Genomic DNA, 18404 nt, shown 5'->3' on the forward strand with positions numbered 1-18404 from the left:
CAGTGATGCACGGGTTAAATCTGCAGCCTTCGGAACATTCTAATGGGGAGTGATCTACAGTTTGCCGACACGGAATACCCTTTTGACTAGTGAGGAAAAAAATAGCCCCATCTTGGTATCCCATCATTATTCCCAAGAAAGAAAAAGGGTCTCCAATTGCTTGTGGCGAGACTATTTGCGATTGTCCTTTGCTTCCCTCTTTCTTGGTTCCAGAACCGGATGCCTTTGCCTTTGCCTCTCATCTTTCGTTACTCTTTTCCTCACTACCCAATACGGAACAAGTGAAGATGCCTCTCTTTCCATCAAGAATCGGAGTTAGTTTGATCCTTCTTTTGGAACTCATTATCGGTCTAATCCATGGACTTTTGCTTAAATTTTTCTCACATTGTGTCAAGTCCATCAATAATTGGATGGAGAATAATGCAAGGATTGCAAGCTGCCTGTTCAACTTACACTAAAAGGTCAGGACACTTTTTTGACCATTGTGACGAAGCACTATCAAACTCACTAATCTTGTCATCTTTTCTTTAATTAATTTAAGGGATTAGATGATAGCCACTCATCCACTCTCTTGTGGATCTTATATTATGTGGGTCACTATCATGCATTCCTTTCAGTTGATCACCAGATCATAGTGCCCTCTTCATCTGCCAATGCACTTGCGACTGGAAAACAAAGTGGTCTTCGGAATCTGGTGGCTCTCTATCTAATCATGATATGATCCTACAAATTGTTGTCGCATATTCAAATTATACAGAATAATATTATTAAGATAATTCGAAGATCAGAATTTTCCAAGTATCCTCTAACCTACCACCAAAAGAAGGGGTGATCCATCAAATTCATGAGAAGGGACCCGTCAAAATTTGCATGCGCAATCGACAATTTCATCGAAAACATTATTTCCCCGGATCAAGAAGGTCGAAAAACTCTCCAGAGGCTGTTTCTTGAGCAAGGCGAAGCGAGCCTCCAGCAGCCCGTATTACCTCAAGACCCTATGCAGCGCAACATAAGCGATGAGTCGGTAACCGACCAGCATAGAGGCCATGATGAACACATCCAACCACAAATTGTTGAGCCCCACGGCTTTGACTGCTGGAAAATCTCCGACCCGGCAAAGCTCCCCTTTCGCGCACTCGTAGACGTCGTCATTGCTGTACTGAACCCCGAGAAGGAGCCTGTAACAGTAGTAGCTGTAGCTCAAGTACTTGAGCCACTCTATGAAAGGGGGTATCTGCTGAATGTAGTATCCGCCAGCGATCAAGAACACCATAGTCGTCACTGAGGCCAACGTCGTGGCCTGCTTTACGTCCATGAGGATTGCACCGAAGGCCAATCCGAGGGACTGCGACACCAGGACGCTGTAGAGGACGATGAGCAAGGAGAGGATAAAAGTGGCTGGGTTGGGCTTGAGCCCACCCATCCAGTAGATGATGAAGACGAATGCGGTAGGGAGGGCAAGCTCGAGAGGCAGGTCGCCGATTGTCCGGGCGAGGAAGTAGGATGAGAGCCTGTACATTCCTGACGACCGTTCTTTCAAGAGCATTCTTCTTTCTTGAGGGAATGTGAAGACTGCATTGTAGAGTGGATAGAAGCCCCAGAACACAGAGAAGAAGAAGAGCAAGGCAATCTGCAGTCATCAAAGCAAAACTATTTTAGCAACTATCTGAGATTGCAATTGCTTTTCTTTTCTTGGTTTTAGCTCAAACTGAAAAATCAAATTAAACCCAATAATGCGAATTTACTTTTAAAATGATATATTTAACTATATATAACGATCATATAAGAATTTTGTTTTATACGTGCTGCGGTGGACAATTACAGAAATGAAAAACTGAACTATTTTGCTTTGTTCTGTTTTGTTTGGAAATGTTACTTGACTCAATTTAGCCTGGGAGAAATCATACTGTATTTTTCAATTCAGTTTCTTATCCTCCGAATTGAATCAAGCTAATCTGACTTTTTCTTAGTCCTCCAGGCATTATTTTTATCATCTAGCTTGACGAACTCTGTGATGGTACGTTGGTTAGGAAAGTGCTTTTGGAAAAGGACATAGGAGTTAGGACTGAGCGTCGAAATGAAGCAGAATGTCCAAGGCTCATTAGCAGCCAGCATAAAAGGTCAATGGATTTTGCACTTCCTTTCGGTGATATCCCGAGTTTAAAGATGAGCAAGGTCATGTAGTTGTCATGAACTACTGGGATAGACTCGACGTTGGGGAAAAGAAAAATTCTTACGCGGTCCGCAATATGAGATGCTGGGGTGTGCCACCAGAGCAGTCCACCGAGCACGGCGACACTTATCACTTGGAAGATTCTCAGCCTATTGAAGGATTCAAATCTCCTTTCTCTCAGCCCCCTCTGAAGTAGCACTTTGAACTGATGCCACCAGCTGTTGCACCATTGCTCTGTCTTCTTCTCATGTCCTGCAAGATTTCATCATCATAAGGGATCGATGAGAGACATGGTACAGAAAACAAAGCAATTTGATCAAATGGGTGTCGCTTTCTATTGAACTTGGGCTGAAAACTACAAGGCATCAACATGTTGTGATGTGCAAATGCAGGTGAAAATGTTAGGACATAGGATATGCGAAGAGTGGAGTTTAATTACTCACCTTTTGTTAAAGCGTTGTAATGAATATCCACAGAACACAGCTCTGACTTTAACCTCGCGGATATATTATTGTCATAAGCAGAAATGAGAGCTTCCCTCACAGATTTCTTCTCTTGCTCCATGTTCTCGCCTTGCTCGGTTGTGTGCTTGGAGTCAGGAGCAATTCCTGCAAATTTTCCAATCAACCGTTCAATTTCATAACTTCAATAATAATAATAATAATAATAATAATAATAATAATAATAATAATAATAATAATAATAATAATAATTGAAAAACAAGGAACTCTTGATCCGTTTCTTTGATATTCTCAAGATGAAAGGCCTGAGTAATATGCCAGTCTCTATAAAGATTCAATTGACACGTGACATGATCATGTTGTGCAAAAGCTACTAAGTGTACTTGTGCATGCGGTCTATGTGCATATGTAAGAGCGGTTACGGACACACGTGATCATGATTAACACTACAACCCCGGATTAAGGTCGCATTTCACTGTTGGTCCTTTCCACCTGGTGGAAAGGTTGGGGGGCAATTTTTGACCGCTTTTGTTCAATTTGGAGCTTAAAGAACGAAAACTTTTGCAAATAGCACAAAGGAAAGTTTCTAAAGGTAGGGTCACATTTCCCCTCATTTGCACAAAGTGACGCTTTTGAGCACCAGGAATCCCAGCAGCATCATCTCTGTCAATTTTCTTCTATGAATATGAAGAGACACTGATAATAATCATATAAAATACCAACTCATGAACATAAAAGTAAACTGACTTAGTTTTAGTTCTGATCAATTTTTCTAATTCTTGTCTCAATGGTAGAAAGAGAATATAAATCACCAAATGTTGATGTAATTACCGTTGGCAAGATCAAGCAAGAGATCAGCTGGATTCACAGTCAAGGATGTGGTGAACCCGATGGATGAGAAGTAGTCCAAGGCTGCAGATGCCCGTCCATAGTAAATGGGGTTTCCTTCAGAGAGCAGCACTACCTTGTCGAACATGTGGTAGAGTCGGCTCGACGGCTGGTGGATGGTGGTGACCACTGTTCTGCCGCCACCGGCCAGCCGCTTCACAGTAGTCAGGATCTTCTGTGCCGTGGTCGAGTCCAACCCTGATGTCGGCTCATCCAGCAGCAGCAGACTGGGATTGATCAGCATCTCTTGGCCTATGCTCACCCTCTTCTTCTCCCCGCCAGATATCCCCCTGAACAGTGGCCCGCCTATCATGCTGTGCCGGCACTGGGTCAGCCCAAGCTCAGTGATGACGCTCTCAACGTGGCGGAGCTTCTCCGCCAGCGCCAGGGTGTTTGGGAGCCGTAGGAGCGCAGTGAAGAGGAGTGTCTCGGTCACGGTGAGGTGAGGGTAGAGGACGTCGTCTTGAGCCACGAACCCTGTCCTCCGTTTCACAGCACCGGAGAAAGGCTGGCCGTTGTACATGATCTTGCCAGACAGCTTGCCGAGGCGGCCACCAAGGGCTGTAAGGAGGGTAGTCTTGCCACTGCCGGAGGGCCCCAGCATAGCAAGTATCTCCCCGGGACAGACCACACCGCTCACGCCGTTGAGGATGGTCTTCTCCCTGGTGCTGCTGGTCCATGTGCCACCCCAGCAGGATTGCTTTTGGTCCAATTTAATCTTGTAAACCACCTCCTCAAACTGCAATTATGTTTTTTTAATTTTATTTCCAACGCAAGAATCATAAGGAAGATGTATCGTACGTTCAATAAATCATGTAGTTAATCATACAAGGAAACCAAAATTGGAGCTAGTTTAATTGGAACTTAAAATAGTGACCGTGCTCAACAACAGCCAGACTAGGCGGCGTGGCTGATGGTCGTCGGCAGAATAAAAAATTTCCAAATAATAGCAGCTGGGAAGGGAGAGAGAGACCTTTAAAGTTATGGGAAACAAGGTGACTTGAACTGGGTAAGCAAGGACTGCTTCGTTGCTGTCGCAAGGCGGCCGAGACATGTCCGTCTGACCTTGTGTTGCCGCTGCCTCTGCCGTGGTGGCGTCGCAATAAGCTGGCTCTGGAGGCGTGCCGGGGAGGGGCATTAGCGAAAGGGGAGAAGTGGTGGGATTCTAGTTGAGATCTTGGTAATGATAAACGAGTTGGGGTGATGTGTGCCTCCTGTTGCAAGGGAAGCGAAGGGAGAGAGAAGTTAAGGAGTTACTTTATGTGGAATGGTGTTTGTGGGAGGGTGTGTGGTATTTTTTTGGGTGTGCTTTGTGTTGTGTCACTTCCCCAAAGTGAATTGGAGGGCATGATGCAGATATATAGTAGTGAGGGAGACGAGGATTTCTCCTGTGCGCGTGCGCGTGTGGTGAAGCCAGTCCTTGGTGGGTTCCCACGTTATTGTATTGGGTGTGCCCTTAAAGTTATTCTCCTTCCACACACTAAGTATTTACTATAGCTTATACTCTTTCATCTCACGAAAAAAGCAATTTATACTCACCTTATCTTGATACTAACAACTTTTCCATTTCGGTGTTACAATTCTCTCTCTCTCTCTCTCTCTCTCCGTGTTGCAACTGCCGAGAGTGCAATGGCTCGACGGTTTATATTCCGTGTTGACATCATATTGGGGGGTTGACTATATTCTAACTTGAGTTGCCATATTGAACTCGAGTTCAAATCCTCCAAAGCTTGACCCATGACTTTTTGGAGGGACTGGATACTCGCATATATGATGGTGCTATAGACTGTGCAAGCATGTGAAATAAGTTACGACATGTCGCTCGATGGTTTCTCCAAAACGTTAATCCTGAAAGGGTTAGCTGAATACTTCAATACTTTGTTTGGATTTAACATATTTTATGTGTTTAAATCACAGTGTTGCCAGCTTATATCAATCTTTGGGGTCACACCCGCCATCCTGTTGATAGAACCTTACCCAATGCATGTGGACATGGTAGTTTATGTTATTTGTGTGGATTAGTCGGGCCATAAAATCTAGATATCCATTTTATCAAAATGTAAAAATAAAAACAGATTGAAACTTTCGAAGTCAATGGCGTGAATTTACATCTTAAATTTAGGAAGAAGTATAATCTAAGTGCCAAAAGTTAGGAAAGTAACACTTAAATGCCATTTTTTTTTTAAAAAGTGAGACACTTAAATGTCATCTTCGGTGAACCTCGTCGGAAATTTTACATGGCAATTTTTTATTATTTTTCTTGCCTATGCGGCTCACCGAAGAACCGACTCAACAAAGAAACACGAAAACGAGATCATTTTGCGCCGATTTGAATCTTAAATTAAAAATAAATAAGTAAATAACAAAAAAAAAATTAAAGAAGAAGAAGAAGAGGAGGGAGGAAGAAGGAGGTTGAGGGCTAAGCCCTCGCTACTACCACCTCCTCATTGTCGCCGGGAAGGGCCGGTGAAGGTGGGGGAGAGTGGGCCGAGGTCATCGGGCCTTGACGAGGGGTCGGCGACCCGGCCAACCGGCGCAAGGGCCTACGAGCCTTTGCCCGGATCTAGGGTGAGGGTCGCGGCCCTCCCTAGATCTAGTGAGGGTCAACGACCCTTGCTCGGCCAGGCTAAGGGCCACTGCTTGCTAGCCCCTACCGTCGCCTGCCTTTCCTAATGATGGTGGGGAGGTGGTGGCGCAGCAAGGGCTCAACCCTCGTCGTGTGCCTTCTCTCTCTCTCTCTCTCTCTCTCCCCCCACCCCCTCCATTTTTTTTTTTAAATTTAAATGTTTTAAATAAATTTAGTTAAAAATTTAAATGTTTTAAATAAATTTCGTTAAAAATTTAAATGTTTTAAATAAATTTAGTTTTAAATTTAATTTAATTAATTTTTATGTTAATTATTTACACGTTAGAGACAAAACGATGTTATTTTTGCATTTGTTTGGCCACGTTAGTATGCAAAATGATATTGTTTTGTACTTACCTCGTCGGAAAATCGCCATGTCAGTATTCTAACTGGATTTTCTTGTTATTAGCACTTAAGTAATCCATTTCGCTCCGATATTAACACTTAAGTATCATTTTTTTAATTTTTAGCACTTAAGTGTCCCTTTGTGCCAAATTTTGGCACTCTAGGTGTCTTACACTCCTTAAATTTAGTCTTATGAGAGGAGAGACAATAGTGCATTGAATTTCAAAAGTACATTGATTTGAAAGGTGATTCTCTCTTTAAGAGAGAGCGTGCATGCACAAAAAATAAAATTGATGGCTAGCAAGCTCAGCCGAGCCTTAAAGCCAATCTAAACTTTTGCCCAAACTCGCAAATGGTTTAATTTTGTTTATACAAATTTTCATGTTAAGTTAGGCTTTCTCACGAAATACCTTTATCCAAGCCTACCAAAAAAAAATTCTTTAGGCTTTATGTCTTGGGCTAAGCCCATGGGCCAACATGTCTGTAATCGAGTCTCACGTACATGCGTGTGTGTAGAGAGAGGGGGGGGGGACGAGTGACAAATGCAATGTGGTAATTGAGTGCAGTGATAGCAAGGCATGATAATCGTGCTAGGGAGGGAGGGAGAGAGAGATGGGTGACAAATGCAAGGTGGTGAAAGGGGTAATTAAGTAATGAGCAACGGTGGCAGCAACCATGGTTGAGGTGTATGTGTGTGGTGGTAGCAACGCACGGTTGAGGGTTGTGTGTGTATGTGACAAATGCAAGGTGGTAAAGGTGGTAATTGAGTAACGGGGTTAGCAATGTGCGGTTGAAGTGAGGTTGAGGGGTGTATGAGAGAGAAGAGAGAAGAGAGAGAGAGAGATGGGTGATAAATGCAAGGGAGTGGAGTTGGTAATCAAGCAATGGTGGTAGGAAGACACCTCTAATGTGCAAATTAGAGAGAGAAAAGAGAGAAAAGAGGTTTTAGATTAGTAGTTTGTTAGAATAATTAAATATTAAATTATGCATTTATCTAATATCTTAATCATTTAGAACACTTAGCAGTGGTTTCATAATACTTAAATGTCATCAGAGCCAATGGCTGATTGATGGCCATTCTTAATGAGTGTATTGATGTTTGTGAAATATCTAAATGAATGAAGTTTGTAATCAACGCTATTTTCAAGTAGCTTTTATGATTCCGTATGAAAAAAGAGACCAAAGTTGAAGGTGGGCACGATGGTGTGACAATAAGGTCCCTATGGTAGCATTTGATCCAGAGAATGATGAGTGTTATGGTTGCAGTCCTTACATGCAACACAATGGAGATTCAATTTGAGATAGGTTGATGCAAAAGAATGCTTGAATTAAGAGAAAGCAAGCTAACACTGAGCTTATAAGTAAAGAGAAAATTACTGAGCTAGTGTGAGTTGCATTAGAAGTCCCACAACAAGAAATTGATATAGTGTGAAACAAGTAATATACCATAATTGATTCATAATTCATTGACTTAAACTTTTAAATTAAGATTGATCAACTAGATATGTTGATGAGCTCAAACATAGGCTCCTCATTTATTATCTTCTCAAGTGAAGATATTTAGCTTTTACTACATACTTCCAACAAATAATATGAGAGAGAGAAATCATGAGTTCAAATCTTTCTAAGCCCCTAATTGCATTTCTAGTTACATATATCCTAGTTTTAAGCTAAGGCCCATAGTCCATCTAATGGGTGAGTGGAAGTATCAAAATATTTAAATATCAAACTACACATTTATCTAAAAGTTTAAGTATTTAAAACAGTCACTAGTATGCCCATAAAATCTCAAATGACATCAAAGCCTATAGTTGATCGGTGGCCATTCTTAACGAGTGTAACGATATATAATAAATATCTCCATGAGTTAATCTCATAGCCAAGTCGATTTCCAAGTAACCTTCATCGTTCGATCTAGAGAGAGACCAGGGTTAAAGATGGGCATTGTGATGGAGCAACAATGTTCCAATGACAGAGTTCGGAGTTTTGTCCAAAGAGAAGCTAATAATAAATGTCAGTATTAGTATAGTTGCGGTCCTTCTACCCAACAAAGTGGAGATTAAGATAGGTTAATGCAAAAGGCTGAATTAAGGGAAACATGCTTAATAATGAGCTCACATATGAAGGGAAAATTAACAAGAGTTGTGTTGGAATCTCATATCAAGGAATTGTTGTAGTATGGAGGAGTTAATATATAATAATTCATCCATAACTCATTGACTTAAGTTTTTGAATTAAAATAAATCTAATTGGATATGTTAATGGGCTTGAATTGGGAATCACTCTAATCGATCTCCTCAAATAAATGTATTTGGCTTTTACCATGTGCTCTAAGCAAATGATAGCAAAGCAAGAGGTCCTATGTTCAAATCTTTTCAAACTCTGATTTACCTTTCTAATTACATATTTTCACGTCTTATATTGAGGACAAAATCTAGCATGTCAGAAGGAGTGTTAGAATATTTAAATATTAAATAACGCATTAATTTAATAATTAAATATTTAGAATTAGGAGTGTAAATGGGTCTAGGTTATAACCAGTTTTGGAATAAACTATCCAAAGGAATCAATCTGGTTCAGGTTTCCATAGTTACGGTCTACGAATCAAGAATCGATGTATCACAGTTACATGTTTTGAACTTTTTATTATCTATTTTATGTGTCCATCTTTAATAAATTGTTGTTAATGATAAAGGGAGATTTTTGTTGTTGCATTCACTTTCATTTTGCCAAATTAAAAATGAAACCCCCCCCAAAGAAGAAAAAATGAAATAGAAAGAAAATAAATTGGTTGATTTTCAAGTAGAACTTGGAATCGATTGATAGGGTATGTTCTATGTTTCATGTATGTGGGGGGTAAATTCTAGGTTCAAAAAGCTAGGGAATCGATTTCGACAGGGTAGGTTTTAGGTGGTAATAGAACGGATCTCGAAACAATTCTATACAAAATAGTTGATAGTGATTCATAAAATCTCAAATGGTGGTAGCGTCAATGGTTAACTGATAGCATTCTCAATAAGTGTAGTAATGTTTGATGAATATTCAAAAAAGAAATCTCGTAACTAACGGATTTTTAAGTAGTCTTAATGATTTTGTTTGGACAAAAATACTAAGGTTGAAGGAATGCGTTATGGTGTAGTAACGAGGTCTCAATGGCAACGTTCATGGTTTCATCCAAAGAAAGAGCAGTGAAAAGGTCAATATTCCTATTGTTGCTATCCTTACCCGCAACAAAGTGGATATTTAATTTGAGATAAATTGTAATAAAAGAATACCTAAATTAAGGGAGAATAGGCTTAACATTGAGCTTATATGTGCAGAGAAAATTGTTGAGCCGATTTGAGTTGTGTTGTAAGTCCTACATCAATGAATTGATGTAGTGTTGAGTAGTTTATATATTACAGCTGACTCATAACTCATTAGCTTAAACATTTGAATAAAAATTGGTGCAACTACATATGTTAACTAGCTTGGGCTTAGGCTCTCCCTTAGCGATCTCCTAAGTGAAGGTATTAAACATTTGCTCCGCATGCCCAATAACTGGTATTAGAGAAGGAAGCCTCGAGTCCAAATCTTTCCAAACTCTTATTTGTCTCCCCATTTACATATTTTCACCTTTTAGGTTAACGTCAAAGTTTAGCTTTCATGCGAGGGAGAGTATTAAAGCATTTGATTATCAAACCACACATTTATTCAATAAGTAAAGCTTTTAGAATAGTTGACAACGATCCCACAGAATCGCTAATGGTGTTGGAGCCGATAGTTTATTGGTAGCACTCTCAATGAGTATAGTAATGTTCGGTGATTATCTCAATGAAGGAATCTCATAATCAACGCGATTTTCAAGCAACCTTCGTGTTTGATTTGGAGAAGGATACAAGTGGTGAGGGTGAGCATTTAGTGTAACAATGCGGTCTTGATGACAACGCTCTGGGGTTGGTCCAAAGAAAGAGCAGTGATAAAGGTCAATATTGCTATTATTGCAGTCCTCACACACAATAGAGTGAAAATTCAATTTGAGATAAGTTGATGTAAAAGATTACCTAAATTAAGGGGGAAAAGACCTAACATTGAGTTCACATGTGAATAGAAACTTGTTAACTTGGTGTGAGTTATGCTAGGAAGTCTCACATCAAGAAGTTGATGTAGCATGGAGTGGCTAATATATTATAAGTGGCTCATAATTCATTGATTTGAACTTCTAAGTGAAGGTTAGTTCAATCGGATATGCTAACAAGCTCAGATTTGGGTCGACCCTTGGTGATTTCCCTAAGTAAATGTATCGAGCTTTTACTTTATGCTTCTAACAAATGGTATCAAAACAAGAGTTCATGAATTTATATCTTTCCAGACCCTTATTTGGCTCCCAAAATACTTTTTTTTTTTTTTTTTTTTTTTTTTTGCTTTTTAGGCTAAGGTTATAGTCTAAAAGATGTGCGAGAGGGAGTCTTAAAATATTGGGATAAGTGCAATAGAAGTTTTAAAACTTGTTACGAAAATACAATTGAGTCCTAAAACTTGTAAAAAGTGCAATTAAATCCTAAAACTTATCAAATTGTTTCAATCGAATCCTAAAGTTAACACCGTCAACTTTTTAATGGAAAATGCTAATGTGGCACCAACGTGGCATTTATCTTCCATGTGGCTTTTTAATTATTTTTATTCAATTTTTAAAAAAAATTAGATTTAAAAACTAAAAAGAAAAGCTAAAATTTATTTTTAAAGATTGTTAAAAAAAAATAAAAAGGCAAAACAGCAGCTCCTCCCCCACCGCTACTGCCACCCATTGCTAAAGGGGCCGGCGATAGTCGTTGGCCCCTCCGGCAATGGGCGGTGGAGAAGCAAGTGTCGGCCACTTTTTTTTTTTTTTTTTTGGAACTATTTTGTTTTTAAATAAATTTTAACTTTTCTTTTTAGTTTTTAAATTTAATTTAAATAAGAAAAATTTTGAAAAGCCACATGGAAAATAAAAATTCATTTTAAATGTCACGTTAGCATTTTCCATTAAAAATGTTGATGGTATTAACTTTAGGACTCGACTAAAATAATTTGATAAGTTTTAGGACTTGATTACACTTTTTGCAAGTTTTATGACTTAATTACATTTCGTAACAAGTTTTAGGACTTCTATTGCACTTATCCCTAAAATATTTGAATATTAAATCATACATTTATTTAACAGTTAAAGTTTTTATAGTAATTGATAGTGGTCTCAAAAAAATCTCCAATGGTATCGGAATTGATGATTGATTGATGGCCACTCTCTACGCGTGTAGTGAAATTTGGTGAATATCTTAAGGAAGAAATTTCATAAGCAATGCGATTTCTGAGCAGGCTTCCTTGTTTAGTCTAGAGAAAGAGACAAAGGTGAAGGTGGGCATTGTGGTATAGTAACATGGTGTCCCGATAGTAGTGTTTGAGATTGGTCCAAAGAAAGAGTAGTGATGAAGGTTAACATTGTTATTGTTGCTTTCCTCACACACGGAAAAACTGAGGTTCCAATTTGAAATAAGTTCATATAAAAGAATATATGAATTAGGGAGGGTGTGTCTAACACTGAACTCATACATGAAGGGAAAATTGTAAAGTTGGTGTGAGTTATTTAGGAAGTTCCATCTTAAGGAATTGATAAATTATAGAAAAGTTAGGGGATTCACAAATTATTATGGTGAAGCGCGATGAAATAGGGATTTAATTACAAAAGTCTGTTGACACGGTTGTTTTGGATAGAAAATCTCGTTTTGATTTCAAGGGTAGTCTTCAATGCACGAAGTACACTCACTCACAATAACCGCTGTCAATCAAACTTTGCATCGACATTGTTTTCTTGCATAGTGGAACTGGTTGAATAAAAGAAAACAATTAGTTATTCATGAAAGTTTCGTTTATTCAATGACTAGAATTAGACGAGGATATATTGCTCGGAGACATTGAACAAAAATTCATTTATTTGCATCAAGCTTTCGGGGGGCTCGTTCAAGACTTACTCGAACAATTATTCAACAAATAAGATCTTTGGTTTCGTCTCATCGAGATAGAGATAGGAAAAAGATAGATTTTCGTCGTTTGTGGATTACTCAGATAAATGCAGTAATTCGTGGGAATAGAGTATCCTATAGTTATACTATAGATTCTGCAAGCTACTCCGCTTTCACATTTATATGGATCACAGTATAGTGTGACATTCAAAAAAAATTTATTTAATTATTTGTAGAGTTTTATATTAACCCTTAGGCCTTAGGTTGGTTTTTTGTCATGTAAAGAATTTTATTTAGGATTTCGAAAACAAATTCGATACTGGCTTGAACATTTTGTCCAAGAAAAAAGTTTTTTCATGATTTTATTATTTATTATAATGATATGACATATAATTGTACCGACGAGGAAAATAAGAATCCCCACTAGATAAAACATATTAAAAAAAAAAATGAAACCTTGTATCTTTTATTTTTTTACTCCACTGTACACATATCGTCCTCTTTGCACACTAAGTTTTCATGGTTTTATTCTTCTCAGGATAACGAAAGTTTCGTAAGGGGACTGGAGCAGGTTACCATGAGACAAAAGATCTTCTTTCTAAAGAGATTCGATTCGGAACTATTATATGTCCAAGGTCCAATATTGAAATAATTTCAGAGGTTTTCCTTGACAATTGTCGACTTTTTAGAACAGTCCGAGTCAAATGTCAATAAACAAGGACTCAATCATATGGATATGTAAAATGATTTCCTCGACAGAAAAAGGAGGAAATGGATACTCAATTTCTTTTTTTAGAATCTCATGGATACCGAATTATGTGGAGTCAAATAGAACAAAATAAAGGAGTTAATGATTCCAAGCCTACGTCCACTCTCCCACACTTTTTTTTTACACTATTACACTATCTCACTAAGACGGAAAGCTCTCAAGAGGACTCAATCATATGGATATAAAAACGCTTTGTCTCTTACTTGCTCAGTCTATGATCTCTAAATTTCCACCAATCCGTTGGACAGCATCCAGGAGAATCGTCTTCCAATATACCCATTGGGAGGGAAATGGATAGCCGTTGAGTGACAAAGGTAAAATTTTGATTGAGTACAAACGAAATCTTGGTTTCCATAAGTAAAGCTTCTTCGTGTAGAAAGATCTTGTCTTCAACATCCAATTGTCAATCAAATATATTGAATCAATCAAATCAATCTCATGGATACATATTCGACGATTATGTGGAAAGCCGATTCGATGAAAGTCTCTAGACTTTACAATGTCTGAACATATCTAGCTCGGATTTAGCTTTAAGGTCGTACCCGGTTCAACTTCGGTATAGAGTCTGTCTTACGGTTCGGCATTCACGTTCGGGTCTGGAATTTGTTAGAGTGAGCGGACTTGCGGACTTTGACACTAAAGTCCGCCAGTCCCTCTCCTAAGCCAATATATTGTCCTCGTCTTCGACTTTGATAATACATACATGTTCTAACCTCTATTACTCAACCATCAAACATGTTAGTAGCCTTTGATTTATTTTGTCATCTTCCATAAGGTTTTATTAACACGCCCGCCAGGCTCTCCCAAGCCAATATATTGTCCTATGCGGGTACATATATGTCGTGCAGCCTCCCTCAAGGTTTTATTTAGAGGACCCATTGCATATGTACAGTTAGAGGACCCATTGCCTTATAAGCTAGCCCAAACTCCCTCCCTAGGCGATGTGGGACAAGAGAGGAACCCCTTTCTTGCACACGTCTGGAGATCGAGGCGCGGACGCACCGTCATCCCTCCTCCCCGCGCACCGTCGCTCGAGCCTCAGGCCGTCACTCTCTCCTTGCCCGTGTACTGCCAAGGTGATCTTAGTTCGTCCCTCTATACTGTCCTAGATCTGGGTCGTTACAAGATCCATGCAACTTTTTGTTTCCTCTAACCCAAGTGTGGTGAATGGGAGGTCCTCCCCTTTCACTTGGAGAAAGCATGTGAGCAAAATCAATATGGATCGAATGTCTAGGCGGTAGATGATAGCTTCTCCTCATTTTAGGTCCCCGTTTTTTTTGGGGGGGGGTGTGTGGGGTCGAAAATGCCCCGTTTGTTTAGGGCCTGTTTGGCAACGTGCCAAACAATGCTTAATTTTGATTTTTTGTTCCCAGAATCAGTTTGGGACGAGAATCGTGTTTGGTAAAATTTTTGTTCCCGGGAACAGATTGGGAAGAGAATTGAGAATAAAAAAAAAATGATTCTTTGTCCGAGAATCAAAAAAATAATCAAAACAATAAACTCTCATTCTTCCCTTCCGTAAAAAAAGGAAAAAACTAAAAAAATTATTTAAAAATCAAAAGAAATTAATTTGGAACAAAATCAATTAGCACGATATTAAACACAATTCTATTCTAGAATAAAAAAATTTGAACAGTTACCAAACGCGCTTTTTTACTCAGAATCAGTTCCCGAGAACAGAATAAAAAATAATCATTTCTAGTCAGAATCAGCTCTCGGGAATAGAATCGTTACCAAACGCGCCCTTACATGCTCAGATTCGCGTAGATACGCAAACCAGGTGATTTTCTGTGTTCTTCATTTACGGTTGTTCTGAATTCGGCGCTTTCCACCATGCAATGATGTCTCGAACTATTCCAAACTGTAAGTGTTGTGCTCATGAATACTAGACATGGTCAGTACGATTGGATGAATACAGCACGCATCAACATATGCACGTATCCCTCCTTCATTATGCTGAAATCATGACTGAATCCAGTAGATCAAGAAAAACCCCAGTTGATCAAAAGTTGAGGGGCATTTCACCGGGGACTGAAGCCGTTGGTTCAAGAGCTCGGTGCAAAGAGATGGCGACATCCAATAACGAAGTATTCCAAGAGCCTCAAAAGTGGCGAAACCACGTTTGTTCCTTTGCCATACTAGGTGCATCCAAGCTTTCTTTGTTTCTTTAAGCCGTGTTAATGTTTGATCCCGTGGGTGCATAATAAATGTTTAGGTACATCATTAGGAGAAAATTAGTGTTGTTGGTACTGCCTTAGACGACAATGATGATGCTTCCCACCCATCTCCATGGTGCAAGTGGGCAGGTCCTCTAAAATGTTAGTTTTAGTCATGTTTAAGTCATGAAACATTGCTTTGTGTGTCCCTTAGAGTTTCCGTCTATTTCATGAGTTCTATTTCGTGTACCAACAACGAACAAACAAATTCTACACACAAATTTTTTCGAGTTATGATAAGGGTGCATTATTCGATTTTAGTATTGAACATTCATTCTATTAGTAGAATGGATACTCAATTTTTTTCCTCTTCAAGATTAATTAAGTCGGTAGTTTATCACACTAGTCTAATCTTGACATAAGTACATTGCCTGCGATCGTAACCTAAGGTGTTGTGTGCACACGGAAAAGGAACATGGCTTTTAATATGGTTTGGGTCGCTACCTATGGAAAATAATAATGGTGCTTCCCACTGTTTCAACACAAAAGCTTTAATTAAAGAATAAATGCTTATCTTTCAAATCTCTTTCTGCAAATGCCCACGGCAATTTGCGGCACTTGATGGGCGACCATCAGCTTTCCGTTTCTTTCTGTTCAATATTGAGGTTTGATACTTAAGGTGGGGCGATGACGCTTAGATATGACAACTTAATTATACAATCAAACTCGATAATCCAAAGATAACTCACTCTATTCTTTTCTTTTTAAATCAGTGGCAGAGCGTGCCCAATTTTTTTTTTAAAAAAAAAACATGAAACTGGTCTATTTTTTCGCTAAGATGTACGTGCTAAAGTACTTGAATGCTAAATTGCTTGTTTAATGCCAATTTCAATTTTTTATATATGGATGATTATAAGCAACGCCATCTGATGTGACATGGTACTGGAGAAGTGATCGTGTCTATCAATCTTTTCCTCATTTTATATGAAAAAATTGTCCAAAAAGCCTTAAACTTATTGTACAGCGACAAATTCAATTATGAACCTTTCAATCTTACTAATTTAATCACAAACATTTTAATAACTTACTAATTTAGTCTTAAACATTTTGATGATTGATCAATTTAATATAAACTTTTCAACAATTTACTAATTTAGTCATTTTAGCCAATTTTAACCAAAAATCATTGATGTTACAATTTAGTCAAAGCCGACCGTCCTATTTAGCATTGCCAGTGTTGATATGGAAAAATTTTACAATTTTTTAAAAATTTTATGAAATACTTTTTTCTTTTTCTTTTTCTTTTTTCTCATTTTCTTTTTCCCTATTTACCACGATAAGTCATTGGGCAGCCCTCACCCTTGCCAGCCTAAGCAAAGGCAACCTTCGTTGGCCTAGGTGCGGGCATCCCTCACTTGAGGCTAGCAAGGGTAGCCCTTACCTAAGGCCGACGATCCACTAGTCATCAATGAGGCCGAGCAATGGCCGATAGTGGGAAAAAGGGAAAAAAAATGTAAAAATTATCTTTGTTAGTGCCGGTCATGCCATAAAAGATAGTTGGCACTAAATACTTGTCATGTTAGTGATTTCCAGGCAAAATTGGTTAGAAAGATTAAATGGACAAACCATCAAAAGGTTTAGGTTTAATTGGCGTAATTAAAAGGTTTATAACTATATTGACAAGTTAGCAAAAACTTAAGGACTAAATTGGCAAAATTAAAATATTTAAAACTAAAATGCTGTATAATAAATTAAGGACTTTTTGGACAATTTCACCCATTTTAGACAAAGGCTTCATGTAAGAATCTATAAAAGCAACACAAAAGGTTCTTGAATAGATTTCATTGTGGAACACTATGATTGTCAATCTATATGCCCTAATACGAGAATAACAACTAGCCATATGGCTACCTAAACCCACTACCACCACTCGTTGCTGATTTTAGGACTCGTTGATCTGCCAACACCTCTGCCGCTTCCTCGAATAATCAATTGCCTTCCCCTCATCACGGGGTCAAGCCCCACTCAATTCTTACAAATACCATAATTGATGGGGGAAAATTATCCAAATAGTCCTAAATTTATTACACATTTGTTAATTCAGTCTTAAATTTTTCAATTTTGTCAATTTTGTCTTAAACCTTTTCATTTTTTGACAATTCAGTCATAAATATTTTCACTTTTTGCCAATTGAGTCTATCTAACCAATTTTAACTGGAAATTATTGACATGGATAGCCGACGTTAACATAGCACTTTTTAATAATATTTTATTTTGTATTTTTTGTATTTTTTTCTTTTAATTTTTTGGCTTTGTTTTTTGGGTTTTAGATTTAGCTAGCAAGGGTTGGTGGCCAACTCTTGTTGGCTTTGGGCGAGGGTGCACGAGCCCTTGCCTAGAAATGGCAAGGGCTGCAATGGCAAGGGTTGCAATGCCCTTGCCTAGGGCTGGCGAGGGTTAGCTAGCCCTCACTGTGGCTGGCAAGGGTTGGCTAGCAACCCTTACGGACCATATTCAAAACCCAAAAAAAGAAAGAAAAAATTTAAAAAGAAGAAAAACCATAAAAATTGAAAATATTATTAAAAAGTGTCACGTCAGCCTCGGCCGTTCACATTATCAATTTCCAGCCAAAATTAGCCAGATAGACTGAATTAGCAAGAAGTGAAAAAATTTATGATTAAATTGGTAAAATTGAAAGTTTTATGACTGAATTAATAAGAATGTAATAGATTTAGAACTTTTTAAATAATGTTTCCATAAATGTTTGTGTTGTTCACCATTGTCGTCGTGTCACTCTTCAACTTCACTGTTTCTATTCGTATTACTACACATAGCACTAACAACACTGTACTTATGAACTCCACCTTCGATAACTTACCCAGCCGCGATCACGATATTTTGCCACCACTAGAATACCACCCAAAAAGGATTGAATATAATATTTCTTGGTGGTTGGGATCACTATGTTATGAAATCCAAAGATTAGGCAATGGAAAGGCGAAGACATA

The 18404-nt window shown here is 38.5% G+C and overlaps 1 protein-coding gene across 1 annotated transcript; it reads right to left on the reverse strand.

The window, feature by feature from the left end:
* Window positions 1-681: 681 nt before the first annotated feature.
* LOC104442320 (ABC transporter G family member 14) lies at window positions 682-4862 on the reverse strand. Its single transcript, XM_010055704.3, has 5 exons — window positions 4496-4862; window positions 3466-4261; window positions 2617-2781; window positions 2238-2425; window positions 682-1630 (listed from the first exon to the last, which is right to left on the reverse strand). The coding sequence occupies exons 1-5, from the start codon at window positions 4658-4660 to the stop codon at window positions 983-985; spliced, it is 1962 nt and encodes a 653-aa protein (XP_010054006.2). The 5' UTR covers window positions 4661-4862; the 3' UTR covers window positions 682-982.
* Window positions 4863-18404: the final 13542 nt, after the last annotated feature.

This window comes from Eucalyptus grandis, chromosome 2 (genome assembly GCF_016545825.1).
Source record: "Eucalyptus grandis isolate ANBG69807.140 chromosome 2, ASM1654582v1, whole genome shotgun sequence".
NCBI lineage: Eukaryota > Viridiplantae > Streptophyta > Magnoliopsida > Myrtales > Myrtaceae > Eucalyptus > Eucalyptus grandis.

Coding starts and splice junctions, on each gene's coding strand:
- LOC104442320 (XM_010055704.3), bottom strand. CDS start 4,660: ATGCCCCTCCCCGGCACGCCTCCAGAGCCAGCTTATTGCGACGCCACC. Junction 4,262..4,495: donor TGTTTCCCATAACTTTAAAG/GTCTCTCTCTCC, acceptor ACATAATTGCAG/TTTGAGGAGGTGGTTTACAA. Junction 2,426..2,616: donor TTACAACGCTTTAACAAAAG/GTGAGTAATTAA, acceptor GAAATCTTGCAG/GACATGAGAAGAAGACAGAG.